General features: G+C 43.1%; 1 protein-coding gene across 10 annotated transcripts in view; it reads left to right on the forward strand.

Moving 5' to 3' along the window:
• Positions 1-1,119: 1,119 nt before the first annotated feature.
• The window catches only part of LOC143375769 (venom dipeptidyl peptidase 4), a 116,359-nt gene continuing 98,712 nt past the window's right edge, over positions 1,120-18,766 (forward strand). Inside the window, exons 1-2 of one of the 10 annotated variants that reach the window (XM_076825217.1) lie at positions 1,673-1,803; positions 3,724-3,890. In XM_076825217.1, coding sequence (XP_076681332.1) covers positions 3,864-3,890 — 27 coding nt within the window. In that variant the 5' untranslated portion in view covers positions 1,673-1,803; positions 3,724-3,863. The other 9 variants (XM_076825213.1, XM_076825215.1, XM_076825218.1 and 6 more) reach the window with 9 other exon arrangements.

Below are 18,766 nucleotides of genomic sequence, written 5' to 3' on the forward strand. Positions count from 1 at the left end.
AAGTTTTCCTTCTCATCTTCACGGAAATTGAGCTCTGTGCACGTAGAGACGGTTAGTTTCTTATTTTCAGAAATACTTTTTCATACTTCAATAAAATATTGTTCAAATGCAATTATTATTTTGGTCTCTGCTGATATTACATTTTCTAGGGTCTTTTTTTATAAAAGAGTGACATAATAAAAATATATAGACATAGTAGTTACAATCCTCCCACTGCGCTAAGTTGTAAATTGACTTTTAGTTCAGATTTCACACATAGATGGAGACTTCCGAACTGCATAGAACAAACGTCACCTTGCATAGTTTGAACATAGCTTCGTATTACGTAGATGGCACCATAAGTGGTTTCCGTTGGGATGAAGATTAAAATTGATTCGAGTCGTTTTCATTTCTATGAAATGCTTACTAATCTCTTTCCAGCATCTCAAAGTCTTCCGTATATATTTGTATCCTGTATATGAATATTTATAACCCTCCCATTTCTTTTCATACTATATAAAATATTTATTAGTATGAAACTTATTCGAGAGTCCATTTTCAGAAAAACGATTATTGGGCATTTTGACCTTCCTATGGAAGCACATTATGGCGATTGAAGCAGATGCATCATAAATTGCGGTTAGATGATGTTCGGGACATCGGCTGCACCAGTGCCTTCAGTAAATTTGTTTTTCGTTTCCGTGTACGTGTCGAGAGAAACCACATAGTTCCAGACTGTGACCGTTGCAGGGGTAATTGCAAGTTTCAGTTTCCTCGGTTTTTGCCTCGGCGGATAAATTATGCACCATCGACGCGTCGGGAATATTCCCGGAATGCGTCTGTGCTACGATACCTCGGGAATGCATAAAATTAAATGGGTGATGTTACGTGGATAATATGTAGACGGGTTTTGCCAGCGATCGTACATTTGTTTATTATCTCCACTGTTTGAATATCATTCGTTTACTCAGTTCCCGAAGCAAAACAGGTTGGTACGGTACCCATTCCGAGGGACGAGACAGGTATGTTCCCCACCCTTGTGCCATCGCACGTTGCCTCTATTTGCTAGTCAAAGCGACGCGCAGAACAGGTATACGGCAGAGGGGACACAGCGGTGGAAAGATTCCAAAAATTTCTCCCTCAGTTTTCCGCGTGCCGTGATGGTAGTAGGATGTTCTCGCTTAGTGTAAGTGCCATTACTGCCATTCGTGTCTGGCATGATTGCCGATGGGGAAAGTGACCTATTGACTCGCAGCGACGGGTCATCAGCGAAATCAAAGCTGAAAGAAACTTTCTCTAATATTGTTACACTCCTTACTGACATTAACATTGTGAAAGTTAATACAAGGTAATAATAGCGCGATTGGATCGGGAAGGAAGGCTCAAAGCACCAAAAGTGGCGCGCAGCATGCAGTTTAAACGGCCCAGCACAGAGCAGCCTAGTAAACAACGCGTTAAGATCAACACTGCTGAAACAATTGCCAGTACTGTCGAACGAGGCGTAACACCCGTCAACATCGTTCCAGAGGGCCGCATAACCGGATTAGGAAAGGTTGCTGTACTTCCCACTGGTGCGTTCGTCCCTTTTCGATGCCAGTTGACCAGCAGCGTGTCGGCGAGCTGGGCATTCAACAGGTATCTATACAATCGATGTGTGCCGCGGTATCCCCCTCGGCGCCGTTGTGTTGGTATCAGTGATCTGCGCCTCCTTCGAAGAGACGAGTGCGCCGGTAAGGCAGACTCTGCTGCTCCATGGCCACCCGCTTCGATAGCAGTACGCCGCCGACCGTCGAAGTAGGACTGTCTTTCGTCGCGGTTCCTACGGTGAGTCGCGTTATTTTTGTTTACCTCCACGACATCTCTATTAAACTCTACTCGCGAAAGGTCGCGCGACGCGAGCCGCAATTACCCGCACGCGTGTATGGTGATAAATGTCAGTGATCTATTCTTTCCGTCTGTACCGTGCGGTCGATGACCGTCGATTAAACTGAGGGGTGTTCGATCACCGCAAGTGGGGATCGGTGTCTCGTAAATAATTCGAGATCGTCCAATCTTGTTTACCGGTTACAGTAAAGATATATTGTGATGGATAGGCGGGGATAAGGTTTAATATCTTTTTGAATGATGACTTGTTTGGGAATGGTACGCGCACGATACTAAGAACCCGGAAACGTTGCTCGTGAAAGTGAAGTAGCGTCGCAGCGGCTGTTCGTCGCACGTGTACGAATTTAACGGGGAATCGTAGAAGTTTGCCAAGCGATGTTTCGCAATCGTCGAAGGCACCGATACACGTAGCGCCCGTAAGTGCCTTGGATGTTCCTCGAACGCAAATCCACCGTATCAGGCACGTTTTCCCATTTTCGCCTCTTTGTATTCCCGCGCCTCCTCCGACAGCGAATCACTTATTAACTCATCCCTCCGCATTTCTCTTCGTCGCTCTTTCTAGTCTACGCATAGGCGGGTTTGCGCGTGCGCGCAAGTCCGGCAGATCTGCAAGGGATGCGATTTCAATTACAATTAAAGATACAGAATGGAATTTGTTGAGAAATGGCCACCACTAGCTTTTCCTAGTCGCGTTCGATGAAAATACGTAAACATCAGCAAATTTTCGACATCGTTTATCTTATCTAAGAAAGTTTACATCCGTGGGGAGTACAGCCCGACCTTTTGACGCCTTCGTGATATCTCACGATTTTTCAATGAAGTAAATCGCGCAAGCCCACAACGAGATTAACGTAAAATTATCTCGTGGCTATAAATAGTTAATTCTGTTTGTTGCCTGGAGCAATTTTCGAATCGCTTGTGGTTTGGTTGGAAGCTTTGCCAGAGGCATTAATATTAAATATTTGAAAGCAAGAGATCGGTGTAAATATAAATTGCATTATCATCGCTATAAAGTATTTTGCGGGCTCGCAATGCGCAAAGCTCGGATCCAAATTCTGAATTAGTATTATAATTAACCATTTTAGTATGCTGCCAGGCTAAATGTTCCCTGAAAGCTGCAAAGAGTTAGCTGGAAGGAGCGAAATTTTCGGTTTTTAATTAAATCGTTGCGAAAAGAATTCGTGTTTGCATTATCTGGAAATTGCTCCCCGTCAAAATCAGGATTAACAATATAATCCAACGCATTAGGCGGAAAGAAGTTAAAGAACACGATAGTAGCTGGAATTAAAGGGATTTCGATTAAATCCTTCTACCTCGATAAAAACTGCGAACGAGGTGCAATTATCACGGTATTACTTTGATAACATTTGTGGATTTAACAAAGGACAACAGAACGTACTTAATCCACCGATCTGAAACGATTTTCAATGAATATCGAGTATTTACAAACGATATTAATCCTTTAGTGGCCGATAATTTTTATATTGCATTAGAATGCGTTGAAAACCGATTCCCTTTAATTATCGTGAAACTTAAAAGGCTAGGGGGAATCCTGGCAGAGGAAAAAAGGTAATTCAGAAGTTCCGTGATTAATGAAGTAATTCATTCCGAGTAAGAAGTTGTATTTCATTTCACCTGACTTTCGCTTTGTGGGTTGAAATAATCTCCGGGGAAAGAGAGGCTTATATGAAGTCGAGGAGCCTTGCAAAATCCCCAAATCTGCCCAAAATTTCCTAGAAAATAATCAGAACACATTTACGTGTTTCTGTATCAATGGAAATACAGACGATCGTAGTGATTTATAAAAGTAGAACGTCATAATTAAATGTATTTTGGAAAATAATACTATTCCCAAAGAAGTCACTAATCGAAGCGGTTGAATAATTGAGGTTAACCGCTAGGGGGAGGAAGTTACAAAAAACGAGAGTGTAGACTGCAATGTGCAAGAAAAAAAGTGTGTGTGTTCCTGTTAACAACGTCTCAAAGGAAACTCGACAACGATGACGGAAGGCGGGCCAAACATAACTGTAAGCAGGAGATAATTTTCTTGTTTGTAACTAGATAAAATTGTTTTGTCACTATACCATAAAACCGTCTATATACTTAGTAATTAATTATCCGAGCGTGGACGTTGCCTGCACTGGCACCCTATCATATGACAATTAATTAATTAATGACTAAAGGGTCTAAGATTTTCTACACCAGTGGCAACACTCCGGATACTAACGTAGAGTACCGAAAAGTTTTCAGCCTTCACTGTAGGATCTATTTAAGTTTAGGTTCCTACCGAAATTTTTCTTTGTCTCGCATTATTCTTTCTCTAGGCATTTCTGGGGTTCTACCTCTAAGTCTGTCTCTCCCTGTTCCTCAGGCGATCTATTTTATCGTAGCTTCTTTTTAAAAAACAAGGATCGAACGGATAACTTTTCCCTTAAACACCAATTCCCCTGAGTCCAATTATTTAAGGCTCTTTAGGTCTCCATTTCTCTATGTTTCTTTTACCCTAGTTTTTCTAACTCTTAGGTTTCTAGGGATATTTAACTTTCCTTTTTCTCCTATATTATTTTCCTGGAACCTATCTGTGTTTCCCCTTTTCGAATTTTCAGAAAATCCAGTGATACTTTATTGGAGATTTAGACACTTGTCTTCCTAAATCTACCGTTTCGAACAACCAACTCTGTGCTTCCTTTTACCTACTTGTCCCTAGGTTTCCCACATTCTTCAGCTAGAATGTTTATTTCCGCAGCTTTCCTTTCTTTCTTCTTTTATAACATTTTTCACCCTTCACCTCTTTATTTCTAGGGCGATGTTTTCCTAGGATTTTATTTCTTTGAGTACAATTTTTTTAATCTCTTTTTTAGCCTAGAACAGCGATCTTTAGCTGTTCCTCTTTCAGATTTTCCTCACCTTCTAGATCTCTTGATCTATGAACCTCCTAAGTGCTCCTAGGTTTTATACCTCTAGGTCGCTCGTTCTGCACAATTTTTCTTTTTCAAGTCATCCTATTTCGAAATCCTCTCCCCCTAGGTCCCCCTTTGTCTCTTCCAAAGATTGAGATTGAATAATTAAGTCGTGTAGCCAGGGCAAGGGTACGGTCTCATTTTTTCAAGTCACTCTGCTCTTCTCCCGTGGAATTAGCTGGAAATATTGCCTGGAATAAAACAGTGAATTTGCCAGTGATACGGTACAATCTTAATTGCGTCGGATTTATTATTTAAAAAAATAAGGCGGCTGTGTCATATATTTGTAGGTTGTATTTCCATGAACTAGGCCGACGGTAGACAGAACAATTAGATTGTGGGTCTGCGATGCGGTATGGCGTATACTTTTGGCAGCCCTGTCTGCAGGAATTAGGTCTAGTTCTAATGCAGGCGCTTACGGACGTCAGTGAAGTTTATTGGAGAGCTCGTAAATGCGATGCACCGTGAGTTTGTATCTCTGAAGATTCGTTTGCGAATACGCCCAACTTTAGCCGTCAATAATTCAAAAACTTGATAACTGATAGTCACGCGATAGTGACGCGAAATGTCACGGTGCACCCGCATGAATTATTCTCGCGTCAGGAAGAGCGAACCCCTCTAACCTCCTTTTCTACTCGATACTTTCCGTTCTATTCATCACGCGAAGGAAGCATCTATTAGTTTCACTTTCGTCTAGAAAAAATTACACACTGTCAAAGTCCGCGAGGCATTAGATTCCGTCGAAAACGAGGCTTTAATGCACCTATCTTGGTTAACCGCGATCGGCACGCCGGCAGTGGCCAATAGAAAGTTAAACGAGCGAAACGCGTAATTGTAATTACGCGCGAGCTCCGGCAGTTTTGTAACTAGCAGCTTTCATTAGGGATAAACAGTATCTGGTGCCATTTATTATCGCTTTATCTAAACCTCGTACCAGTCGAGAGCACTTCGCACCGCATGCCCTCTTGCACAATAGAACTGGTACGCAATTAGCCAAGTGTCGCTCTAATAAGGATTTGTAGGATAGGTTAGGTCAGGCTAAATCGCCCTGTTTACCGTTAAACAGGTGGACAGGACGGTAGTGCTTCGTGTTTCGACTGTTGCCCTGGAGAGTTCGCATTATGATGGAGAGCGACCAATAGGGCATTCTCAGCGTTCAAAATTAATTAAATCGTTCAATGATTCGAGCATTTAGAATAGTCACTTGGGAGTAACATCAGCGGCATTCGCATATGTTATTTTAACGAACAATATGAATCATTAATTTGTGCAAATTATCACGTGCCCGGTCTAGTTACTTTATAGGGTCAAACAAATACCGCTGGCTTCGATCAAGCGTTAGTTGACCCACCTTTCAAAGGGGATATTTGAATCGAGAATTATATATATATCTGATACTTTATTAATTACACAAACATGATAGTATTATTTCGAACTGTGGGCAGAGATATGCGTCGCCTGAAACAATAGCGTTTAATGAATCGAGATAAAAGTTACCAGGCGCGAGAGCAAGCGGAAGCATTGAATTTCATCCAGCGTGTAATCGTGCCTCGAAAATTCAAGGAATTCGGATATTTCATCTTACTTCGTAGTTAGCGCGGCAGCAACGGGGTCACCGGTTACTCGGCGCCGTGAATCTAGGATTAAAATATGTAGCGAGTTGCTGAAACTGGACTGATTATGGAAAGGAATTTCCTTTGTAAATTCTGTTTATCTTAACTTGCGAGTTTCCTCATTTGCGTCACTCTCGCGTGGGAAACAGCCCGCCTAGCGCTGCTTGTAGGTTATCTTCCGGTTCTTGCGTTTCGTTTACTTTATGGAACACGAGCGATACGCGTTCGGGATGATAGAATGCGAAAGTTCAACGGGAGAAGTGGCTGAAAGCGGAGAAGGGAAAGGAAGAAAAATAGGAACAGAGGCGTACAATTCATCGTCCACTAATTTTTACTCGAGGAGCCGAACTGTTTTGTGCATTATACTACGTTTCCATGCGCCCGTGTCTCCGCACGAGCGCCGTAGCCGGCAACAAAGCTGTCATCAACCGAGCTAGTTGAAATCTTGGTATTTCGGACCGTTTGAAGTTAACTCGCGTCACGAGCAGACTTTGTACTTTCGTCTTCCTCGAGTTTAACATCTTGTGTAGCTGCACGACAGACTCTCGAAGCTCGCCTATACGGCTGGGTATATATCTGTACCGTAAAGTCGGAGGCAGGGATTATTTACAGAACTGTCTATCAGTGAAATGTCTGGAATGTTTGCCTTCAAAAGGGAATTTCGGCACGGCGAACGATTAGAAACGTGAGGCGTGAATTACGCCAACTCTTCCCTTGAATAAAAAGTAGAAATTGACTGGGAATTCCCTACGCAGTTTCTTATATTCCGCGTTAAAGCTTAAGAAGGGTCTTGTGGGATTAATACCGAAAGATGATGTCCCGTTTCAATTCCTCTCTGACATTAACCTGAAAATGTTGGCGCTATATCTGGGAATTGGAAACGGCACTTAATGCCCCCAATTTTCAAGCGAAACATTACGTAACAGAAACGTAGAACGCATTGACATCGCTCGGAACGTTATTTTTCCCAGAGAAATTCACCCTGGGTGCTTGAGAGAGGAGGCGAGGAGGAGGCGAGGAGGAGGCGGTTGGAAACCTTCCCCAAAGTATGCAGGGGCGCATGGGGGAAAACTTTTCGGATGAAAATAGTATCACTTCGAAAGATTTATCTACGTATAAAAGTAAAAAATTTCGATGGAACTCAAAAGGTACGAGTCCACCAACTTCGTGGATTGATTCCATCTTCCTGATATAAATCCCCGGCAGGGGGAGTCAAGGGGATACCACAAAATTCCCTGCAAGCCAGAATTTTCATGGGTACATTCACTGTTAGTGGGTTAGAAGCGATTAACGATTGGCGGAGGGATAGAAGAAGGCTAGCTTTAGGGAAAGGGAGTCGTGAATCGAGAGAAGAACCCTTTTAGGGCCAAAGTCAGTGGTACCAATAGTATTATACTCCGGGAAGCCCCCGGTTGAAATTGAACGCTACGCCACTGAATGTCTTACATAAAACCCGACGTGTACGTGTACATACATATATGCGGCACTATTTCTTCGAATTTTGGGGTTCGTCCAAATTGGATCTCGCGTATTTAGTGGAACGACCACGGCTCCGGAAGGAATTCGTTGGTTACGCGCGTACACGTACACGCCGGTAATGCGTGTACGTACACCCGTGGGCTCCCACCACAATAACGGCGAAAACGAACGACGATCCTGCCGTTTTCTTCTCGCCAACGTCGCCCATCTTCCGACGGTGTCCTCTTTTCGCGGTGATCTCGGTCCGGCCACAAAGTAATTCCGAGTTATTGGGCGTATTCCATCGAATTACACTTTCTTGTAATAATCCCCTCGAACCGCTTTTGCCGGTGAAAGCACGCTGGTCAGGTAATTCCCTGACGTGCGAGGGGAAAAGGGGGATAACGGTGATGGAGGGCGAGCGGATGAAGAGGCCCGCGCGGTCCGCATCTTTGCGCGCAACGGACAAACGATTAGGCTTGGGGCAATTGAGTGAACCACCCCGCATGAAGACAACCACTCTTTGTCCGAGATTGGTGTTTCGTATTGTTTAGTGGGGATTTCCGAATCAGGGTGCCCAAGGATGAACCTTAAAAGTGTATTTCTATGAGTATCGAATGTTTTTAAGTAATTGTGTCTTATTAGAGGAAGATTTAAAGCTGCGAGTGTCTAGTATCAGGAGCTGTTGTCTTTTGCACCTTCGGAAGGAATAAATGATAATACTTTTTACCGATCTGTATTGAACCCTAACCTCTCTTGGACTGCTGCTGCGGCCATACTTATACCGACTAAAACACTAAAACAAAAGAAATCACTTAGGTGTCGCAGCAGTCGGTAAAACATCGTCCTCATTAGTCAAGTTACTTGACTTCAAGCCGAAGGACTAGAGTTCGTTGGGCTATATAAGAAGACAGTTCTTGAAATGCTACTTTTCGGAAAGTGTATACAGAAGCGTTATTTTTGTAAACTGTACCAAAGAAAAAATAAACCCAACCTTGACTTCAATCCACTTGAATTCAAGTAACTTGAAACTACTTTATCAATGTGAGCCTATTATTCGCGTGACTTGAAATATCCAGAAATAAAACATACTACGATTTCTCTACAAGAGCCAAATTTCTTTCTGCTTGCCATTTTTATTTCGGCGTGCGATGGAAAAGTCGGATGCTAAGGACCATGGCCAGCCATAGAAAGGGGGATGATAATCATACGGATGCTGAAAAGGCGGTTACCACGTAGCGTTAAGCCGATTCGTGTGTATTGGAAACCGATGGGCAAAAAATATATTTGCACGTTCCTTTGTACCGACTGACCTAATTCCGCAGTCCAATTCGCGATACGGAGAATGGAGTTGCACACGATCGCCTATACCTGTTATTTGTTCACTCTTGCCTGGCTGCCGGTGTGCTCCGACTCCTGGATGACTTTTCCCTTTTCAAATGAATCTTTTAGCCCGTCTTTTGATCGTGCAGCTTCTTTGTTGCGCGTAGCGAGAGCCCGATCCTACCCCGCCGTAATCACGTACTGTTTAATGCTATTACTCCCTCAGATCCGACCTGGCATTTTCAATCGCCCGTTGAACGCGCGCCGCGCACTTCTATCCCAGCAACAATAGGAACGTGAAATTGATTGCGTTTGAATGGGAATCTGATACAAGCGTGAGCGGCAAGTTTTCATTGCAAATGAAGGTAGGAAAAGCCGCATCGATATTTCAATATCATCGAAGAGGGATCATTGGAACGTCCGGAGACAGAGAAAGCACGCTCCAGCAGGGTTCGCTAGTCGCCACCCAAGTTCCTTCCTTTTGTATAAAGTCCAATCGAAATACCACAGCCAGCCTTGAAACGGTGCGATCGTACATCGGCTCTGAAGTATCCGACGGTCTCGGCATTTTTCGGGGCAGCTCTTAGCGGCTCGTAAAACTCGGGGCCGCTCCGCTTCGGGCCCTCATTTAACTTCTCATAGAGTAATCGGGCAATTCGAACGTAATAAAAAACCGGCAACTTTTCGCCCAAGTTGAAAGCGAAACGGGGTGCTAACTGGAACGCGGGGGAAGAAAGAAAGGAAGGAAGAAGGAGCGAAAGGAGGCTGAACGTGATCACCGAGCGGGGAAGGGGCTGCGCCGGGATAAGAGGTGGAGGTTGGATCAAACTGGGGAGTTGGCGGGCGAGGCAACTAATAGCGTAGGAGCAAAATATGTTGAGGCCAATTTAACTTGAAGCCAAGGGTGGTGAAATCGTATTGTCGTTTGCAAGGCTAGAACACGATAAATCCTCCGAAAGTTGCTTTTTTCTTTTACGCCCGGCAGAAAGCCCGCGGAAGAAAAATGGTTTCCTGCCCTGAACATGACGTAAAAGAGCAACTTAATCCCGTAATATCCGCGGTAACCGGCTGGGAATTAATCTTATAAGTAATTAGCGGCCACCCCCTTTCTCTGTGAAAAGGCAATGAAACCAACGGAACAGATTACCATTAAGGGGAGGGAGGAGGTGCAGCTGTTTATGAAGAATTTAGAAATGGGACGTGCTAATTGTTCCGCCCGATTCTGAAATCTGCAAGCAAGTAGGAGCGGCGCTTTACTTCGAGATATTTTATTCAAGATTTGCAGAGTGTACCTATAGTAGTTTTGTTAAAGGTTGGCAAGCCTGGATCGTGCGCACGTTTCCATTTCAATCTTTCCCTTTCGATGCACCTTTTTCGCAGTCCGATCGGTAGATTGACACGGCGAAACCCGTTTACATTAAAACGGTTTGATGCGAAGCGATAACATTTTGATTGAACGGGTTGGGTCTAAACGAATCAAATTGAAGCGGCACGACAAACCCCGGACGTGTTCGCAAACGCGACAATTCTCGCCGATTGGCAGCAAATTCGGCATAAATGATTTGATGAAATAGTAGTTACATACTGCAACTGCGTACCGCGTATGGAGGTTTTACTTGTGATATATGTATAATCGTCACAGTCGTATTTTTATTAGATATTTTAACGCACGATGTTTTTTCCGGATTAATCGATATCGCCTGCGCACTGCCCGCGAAGTGTCTTTCGCCGGCAATGTTGAGGTTATTCGTGGCCGAGGGAAAATCACGTTGAATCAGGTCGAAGAGAAAATTATTCTTTCCCATGCATTCGAATACAGTGCGGCTCGCGTCGATACGTAGCGAATCGCCGTCGAATATTTTTTTACCGACCAATTTTTTACAAGTGGATTCCTTTCTCTCCCCCAAACAAATCGAAATAGTTGAAAGACAACACGGTGGTTAATTGAAAAAGAAATCAGGTGGGTATTAATTGTGCCTGTAAATAAAGATAATTAATTTCGGTGACGCTACCTTTAATTAACGTGTCTCGTTAAATTAATTGGAAATAGCGCCCTATCTTCTACGATATATTTACATTGCTCGTATTGTCGCTTTTAAAGAATACCTTGGCGAGCCTAGATGTACCCCGGGGCATTTTATGGAAGCCGTGTAGTCGATACGTCGCCATTACGAATCGATTTATTCGCCTTGGTTAAATGGAAAGGGCCTTAAGGTCGCCTCATAAAAATATTTGGTCCGAAGGGATACTATGGCCGCGCGATTCTTTTTGCCTCGCTTCATTTCACCTGGATTCGATTCGATTCCATTACAGCCGCGCGTGTTCCGCCCCTACGTTATTTAAATGTACGGAAAAAATCATTTTCCCCTCGCTTTGGCTCCATTCAATTGGATTCTGTTAACAAGGACCTCTGGCAGAAACGTTCGACTTCTTTGCAGCGCATGGAAATAATAGTAAATAGCGGTAGAAGCCGTGGAAACAATTTCGCCGGAACCCCCTAGGGAATTTCGATTTTTGGCGCCATAACCTCAACTCCTTGAGCCACAGAAATTCACTTGTGTTACTGCAACCTCCCCATTGCTTAATGGTTAAACTGCGGAACATTTCTGATGGAACAGCGGCTGATGAAACTCTTCATGCGTACTTAATTCTAACGTTAACGCTTTGTCAAATTTAATAGTTCTTGCACAACAATACGAGGCCTATATTCCTTGTCAATGGCGCACCCAGAGGGGGGCCAAGGGCTCTAGCACCCCCCAAAGGTGGGGCTTTGTAAAAAGGAAAAAAAAATAGATTTTTTTCTGTAAATAAATTTTTATAAATTTTATTGAACTTGCATTAAAAATAATCTCGGCTCCACCTAAGATTAAATCTTGACTGCGCCACTGTTCCTTTTATCGTTCCACTTGTTACATGACAGTTTCTATTATTAAAGTAAATGGGAGACACGTGAATACAGGAAGAATCACACAATGCAGCAAACACAATACAATATGATTGCAGGAGAATACCTACCGAATGAATTCTGGCATAGGTTATCCAAATGTAATGACATGGGCGCAGTGTTCCATTTTTAAAATGTTAATCGGCTTCCATCACTTCATAAGAACAGAGGCGGATTTGTATATAAAGCTTAGGGCGGAAACTTAAATATATGCTTATTTCCTTAATATGTGAATTAAATATTAGACATAATTTAATAGAAAGAATCATTTTTTTATTTCGACTTGAGATAATTTTAAACAGAATTCACTTTTTTCATGTAGCAAATTAGCAATAACTCATATGTGAGTTGTCACATTTAATTAACTTTAAAAATATCTCAAGTCCTCTAATTTTAAACATTTAATAATATTTCACGGAAAGGGTGATAATCGCTAGTCCGCCCAGGGCCGCCAAATCTAAAAATCCGTCCCTGCTTAAGAAGGCCCATTTACTAGCACTGATGCCAGTATTTATCGCTTTATTTCATGTACCTCGCTATAAATACACCTGCTACCGCGTAGCTGGGAACTGTCGAACAAAAGGTCACGTTTGAATACGACCGTAGCAGTAAAAATGCAATAATTTCGAATGCTTCGTGATGCAAAATATGCGATACGCGGCAGAGAAATTCATCCCAGTCGCATTGGTGCAAAATGGCCATTACGCAATTTCTTATTCCGTTAAGTTTTTGCCAGAATTTTCGCTTAGAATACTCCTCTAGAAGCGAAGTATCCAAAGTGACGGATTCACTCCGTCACTTTGAGAGATCGCAGCTGAAATTCGTTTCTTCAAAGGATTCCGCTGTAGCCGGTCGGTGGGTAACCTCGATTTCGAAGCCGAAGGTCGCGTTGTGACCGAAATTTACACACGCGGATACCCAGGAGAACCACTGTTCGTGCATACGGCGCAAACTTCTCCTTTCTACGAGTCCCAGGCGCGACAGTTACTTACCGAGGCGGGCCGAGGGTAACCGACAGTCGACGAAGAAACAAGTCACGTGAGAAAGACTGAGAAAGAAGTAGTGGCGCGGTGTACGGGCGTGCGATAGTACGCGCGCATTCGATCGCAGGATTTTTATCCAGCTGTGGAGGATAAATCTTGACCGATTCATCCGGAGGATCCGGTTTCGCGACGAAAAACGCGCCCGGCAAGGCCTGGACTGACCGTGGGAACTGACCGAGCCCCGCGAATGTCGTTCTCGGCCCGATATTTCCGACACGTGAGCGTTCACTTCTGTTACTTTCTACGAACACGATTCACCGCGTCCTGTCAGATCACCTTCTCCTCTAGGTCACGTTAATGGCTTCACTTTCGCCGCTGTTAAAAAGTGCAAGGCCTGCCTTTGTGTCTATGTTTCACCCAGCTGCACGCTCGTGCTCTTTGCCGCTCCTCGTCCCAGCACTCTTATCGCAATTATTTTCATAACTTTCCAGCGTCAAGTAACTGTGCAATGGGAATTTGGGGCAGGCGACCGAAATTGAAAACACGTTCTTATCGTGGCGCCTCGTATCGAGAAACGCTCGATATACAGCCTTTTACTCCGGCATTCGCGCAGAGCTGCAACGGGCTCGCAATAAGTGCAGCGGGGAAGATGCATTCTAATTTCACGCGGAGTTCGAATTTCGCTTTCGTACGGTCACTAGTCGGGGAATTCCGGGCCGCGCGCGCATGCGCGCTTGCCCCGTACATACATCAAACTTGATAATAGGTGAACGTTGCAAGTTGTCGCGGTGTGCAAATTAATTGTCTTATCGGGACTGTGCAAATAACCGGTCGATGCGGGCAATTTAGCTAAAGTGGCATATTCTTTATCGTCTTTTAGCTAAATCAACCGTTAAAACAGTTCATGGAAATAGTCGTGGGGTTCATATACTACTTTGTTGGTGTCTCAGATTTATTCTGTACGACCTTAAGTTTCCACAGAAATTGTGTTCAGTGCGAAGACAATCGACAGTATTTTCCCGTTGCTCTGTCCCTGGCCGTTATTCCTCAGTTGTGCAATGCGTTTGTTTCTTGGGAGCAGTTGAAGTGAACGGACATATGACTATATTTCCTGTATTTATTTGTAAATGTAAATAGTGACAAATTGACCGACTGATTACATTTCGATTTTACGTCACATTTTGATTAGGGCGAACTTCGTAATCGATAATTACAAACGTTGAGCAATTAATATTAGAAGCGGGTGCGGTATCGCAGATAGCGTAGTTACAGATTAAAAGTTATTAAAGGAATAATTGCGTGCAATTATCTCCGGCGGTGTTTAGATGGCTCGCCGTTGCGTGAAATACAGGAGATTTGTCGAATATACGTGACCAGGTCGCGTTCAAAACCAATTACCAATCGCGAACCGTGAACATTCGCGTTGAAACTTCAACCATGCATCAGTTGAATGACCTGGTTCGCCTCAGTGTGAAAGAGGCATTAATCTTCGAAGGGTGAGCAGATCTCTCCGCATCTTCATTCGCCTGGCTGGCTTTCACTGGAAGATAGGCATAGGTACTTAATTGCATCCTTTTCTCTTCTCGATGCTGAATACCGAAGCACCTACTTACCCGTTCTTAATATGGCAGTTCCGCGACGGCACACGTGTGCCCCTGCTACCCCTGCGCCAACCCCTAGTGATTTTTTCAAACTCGAATTTCTCACAAAGAATCTTCAATGCGTCGAATATTAATGGCAATGAATGCTTTCCTTCAGATGCACGCGAACCCCAGAAATACCAAAGAATTCCACGCGAAATCGATTGATTTTTTAAACTGAATTTTCGGCATGGAAATGATAAATAAATTCTTATTTATTAAATATCCCAGGAAGGTCGTATTTTTAAAAATCCGAGATAAAGGTGTCCGGATCTTTTGAAGCTCCCTGTATAAAATAAGACTTCCTCCAGACTGCAGACTTCCAAATTGACTTACTCAGATAATATTTTTTCTAAGTAGGGATATTTTAATGAATTTTGATCTGCAGTCAGAGTTCTGCTACTCGTGCTATAACTTCGCAGCTGGGAAAGTCCAATTAAAATTCTGTAATTACGGTAACTCCGCTTTCGTTCATAATGATGTGCCGCGTATCGCGCGGATTACTACTCATTTTCTCCCTTTTAGCCCTCGGGACTGAATAATTCTTTTTTTAAACACACAGACGTGCGCATTGTCACTGCCATTGTCAATCTATTTCCACTCACTTGTTAAGCTCTATTAGAATACAACCTGCCGCGCGAAATATATATATATATACAGGAACAGGGGAGGAAAACCCTCACCCTGAATATTGGAGAATCGTTTAAATCGATAGGAACTGGTAGTATACCGATCCCATCACGCGTCAAATTAAGAGAAACCTGATACGAGCAGAAATTCGAGACATTTCTATGGACAAAAGGGTAGGTAGTGATTTATTGCAAACTGGCATTATGTTATCCGGTCCCTCTTCTAAATTGATGGTTTGGCACCAGCCTGCCCTATGCCCTTTGTTCGCGAAATTCGATCCTCAGCGTTTGTTCTGCCACTGAGCACCATGCGGGAATTAAAACGATGCGTAGGTACCTTTTTTGGGCTCCAGCTGTATAAACGACGATATCCTGCAATGTTTATTCGTTCGCTAAACTTTGCCGCATAGATTATTTCGTTTATTCAGTGGAGCAGGTAGCATAGTAATTGTTGGCCCCCGGTAACTTACGCCTCCTTTTCTCCGTATTCGAATCCAGTTACGCTTCCAGACGCCGGCCCGATAAATCCTGGCGGCCGGTGCTCTCGCGTAAATCAGAAAAAATGGTTGGAACCACTTTAAAGGTGGCGGCGCCCGTTCGGCGCTCGCATCGACCGGTTAACGGTCGATTTTCTTGAAGGGTCGAAGAGTGTAGTTTCATCAATTTAGATAAATGAAATTACCGGGGACGTTTCCCTCGCACTGCGCTATTCGCGTACGTTTCGCCCTCGACGAACCCATTGCCGCGAGTCAAATCTTCTTGCCAAGTCGGGGCATCCCTGCGCAACCCTCTTGACGTTTTAAGACATTTTTATTGGTTAAAGTGTTCGAGGAGCAATATACACTTGGGAGGCGACAAAGTAGGTATTTGAAGATTTTTTTTTCGGTGGGGAAATGTTTTTATCAGAGAAACATTATAGAAAACGGTAATCATCGTATCTTTGCTGTTTTTCATCTGAAACAAAATACGAAAAATTATTCTTAAAGTAGACAGAAAAAAGGAGTACCTGTAAAAGCCGACTTTATGACTTTTCTGAATGAAACCGTTGTACAGAAATAGCTTCTCCGAATTTTTTAAAGAAAATTTCACATTTTATAGACAAAGGTATGACCTTTCTAATGTACATAATATTTCTTTGGTAAAAACATTTCTCCGCCGAAAAACATTCTTCAAATCCATCCTACTGTATATTGCCCTTTAAAACGACGAACAATTTCATTGTCAACAGTATTTTAAAAAATTCCAAGTACCGGTAGAGGCTAATATTGTCACTACCCGTCTGGTGTTATTAAGCCGACAAAGAGGCACTAAACTAGTTTCCTTTGTGACACTCGCGTATTGCACGCCGGCGAGACCGATCAAAAGCTTGAAGTTTTCCGATGAACCACGGGCATCCAGTATCATTATTCTTCACAAGGAGTATACTCGATATAAAGTACCCTCGAAAAATAATTATTTCGTTAAATGTAACTACGTAACGAGGCCCCTTCGTCGTCCCTTTACTCCTTATCGTGTAATAGGCTTTCATTGAGAATGGATGCGTCCATGGGGAGCCAAATTTAATTTTGACAGAAGAGGCTTATAACGAAAAGTGCACACCGTTGAGGATCGTTTAAGTTGCACCGCTGAGAACACACAGAGGGGGCTGTTACCTCTCCAAGAATATGGAATCCAAAGGCTAGGATAAGATTCACCAGATATTACCTCACGTCTCGCCCATATATCCCTTATCGCTTCTACAGAGTACCTTGCGAATCCTCAATTACGGCTGTAAGGAGGTTTGCCGGTCTATCCGTGGTGATCCATTCACTGCTTTAAAAGATAATCGTTAATAGGATTTTCCTAACAGCGCATTATCTCGCTGATTATCTGTAGCAACGTTCCGGGCATTGGTCAAGTCTGACGCAATGTTTGCTCACGAAATATATTTCGCAAGGATATCTTCTAAAAGTAACTGCAGTGGGCTAAGGGCGTCCTAACCTCAAATTCACGAAGATAGTTGTGTTATTAAATGTGTTTGGTTCTGGAATGTTAGTGTGATAAAAGGCTAATATAGGGCGAATTCCACTTTCGCCCAAATCGACCGTGATTTTCATTAAGGTAGATCATTCCTATACGCGACTGCAGGCAACGTCAAGAATTTCAAAGTTGATTTTCTCGAAAATGAAGCGAAATATCAAAAAATGTTATTCCTCTTCTTTGACTTATTTACTTTTTATAAATCGAAAAGAAAGAGTACCTTTTTTTGATATCGCGCTTCATTTTCGAGAAAATAGACTTTAAAATTTTTGACGTTGCGTCTAGTCGCTTGTAAACCTACCTTAATGAAAATCTACCAAAGTGAAAAGAAGAGAAAGGAGAGAGGAATGGAATGTTAATGGTTGAGTGAGGAAGGGTGAATGGTGTACTCAGATGTACATATTCGGTTGGATAAGAAGTTCTTTGGGAACTTATATCTGAGAAATGTAAACAAAAAAAAAAATAAATAAACCTAACATAACCTAAATGTGTTTGGAATGCTTAGGGTTCAGTGATTGTCTAGCAGTGGCACATTCTTTAATCTTAGGGGGAGCCTAGTTAAACGGAAAAAAATATATTTAATACAACTAAATAAAATCCATAAGGTGATTTTAAAAATTTATTTAAACAATAAAATCCAATTTTCTTTTTTTTTTAACAAAGCTCTTGAATTACTTCAGTCGTGATTACATTAATCTTCTTTTCCTTTTTTCTTTGGGGGTCCCCAAGGCATTTGGCCCCGCTTCTGAGGGCGCCACTGGCGGCTAGTGCAAACCTAGCGAACCTAACCAAGAACTTGGCATAAGCAAATATCCTGGTATCTGTTTATATGGGTTTGTAGCAGTAGCCCCGCAGCGTCTATTTTGCCAGCCCGATTAAAGTTACGCGGTGATCGATGGCAGATTTATCCTGCACGATGAATCACGCGAACGGCTCGCGGAATTACAGTATTTCCCAGCTCACGTCCGTTAAAAGAAGCAGAGGGATCATTCGAGAATTTACGGGTACCGAAGGAAAATGAAATTGTGCAGGGGCGCTTAGGTGTGCTCGCCCGCCTGGACCACGTGTAATAAAATGGTACAATAAAATGGCGCGATCTCCAGAAATCTCGTGGCGGTTGCAGCTTCCCCAGCTATCCGGGATACGTCCTCCTTAGAAAATTCTCCGGTTTCGCTCGAACATAACGTAATCGACGAAGAAAAATGTGTCTCGCGCTCACGTCCTCCCTGCCGGGGTTTCCAATGGTCCCGCCCTTCTGATAATTGAAAACCCTCTCCCAGCTGATTCTTGTTTGACGACGATTTCCAATCCCATCGGGCTTCTAATCCGATATT

Source organism: Andrena cerasifolii, chromosome 13, assembly GCF_050908995.1.
Source record: "Andrena cerasifolii isolate SP2316 chromosome 13, iyAndCera1_principal, whole genome shotgun sequence".
Classification (NCBI taxonomy): Eukaryota; Metazoa; Arthropoda; class Insecta; order Hymenoptera; family Andrenidae; genus Andrena; species Andrena cerasifolii.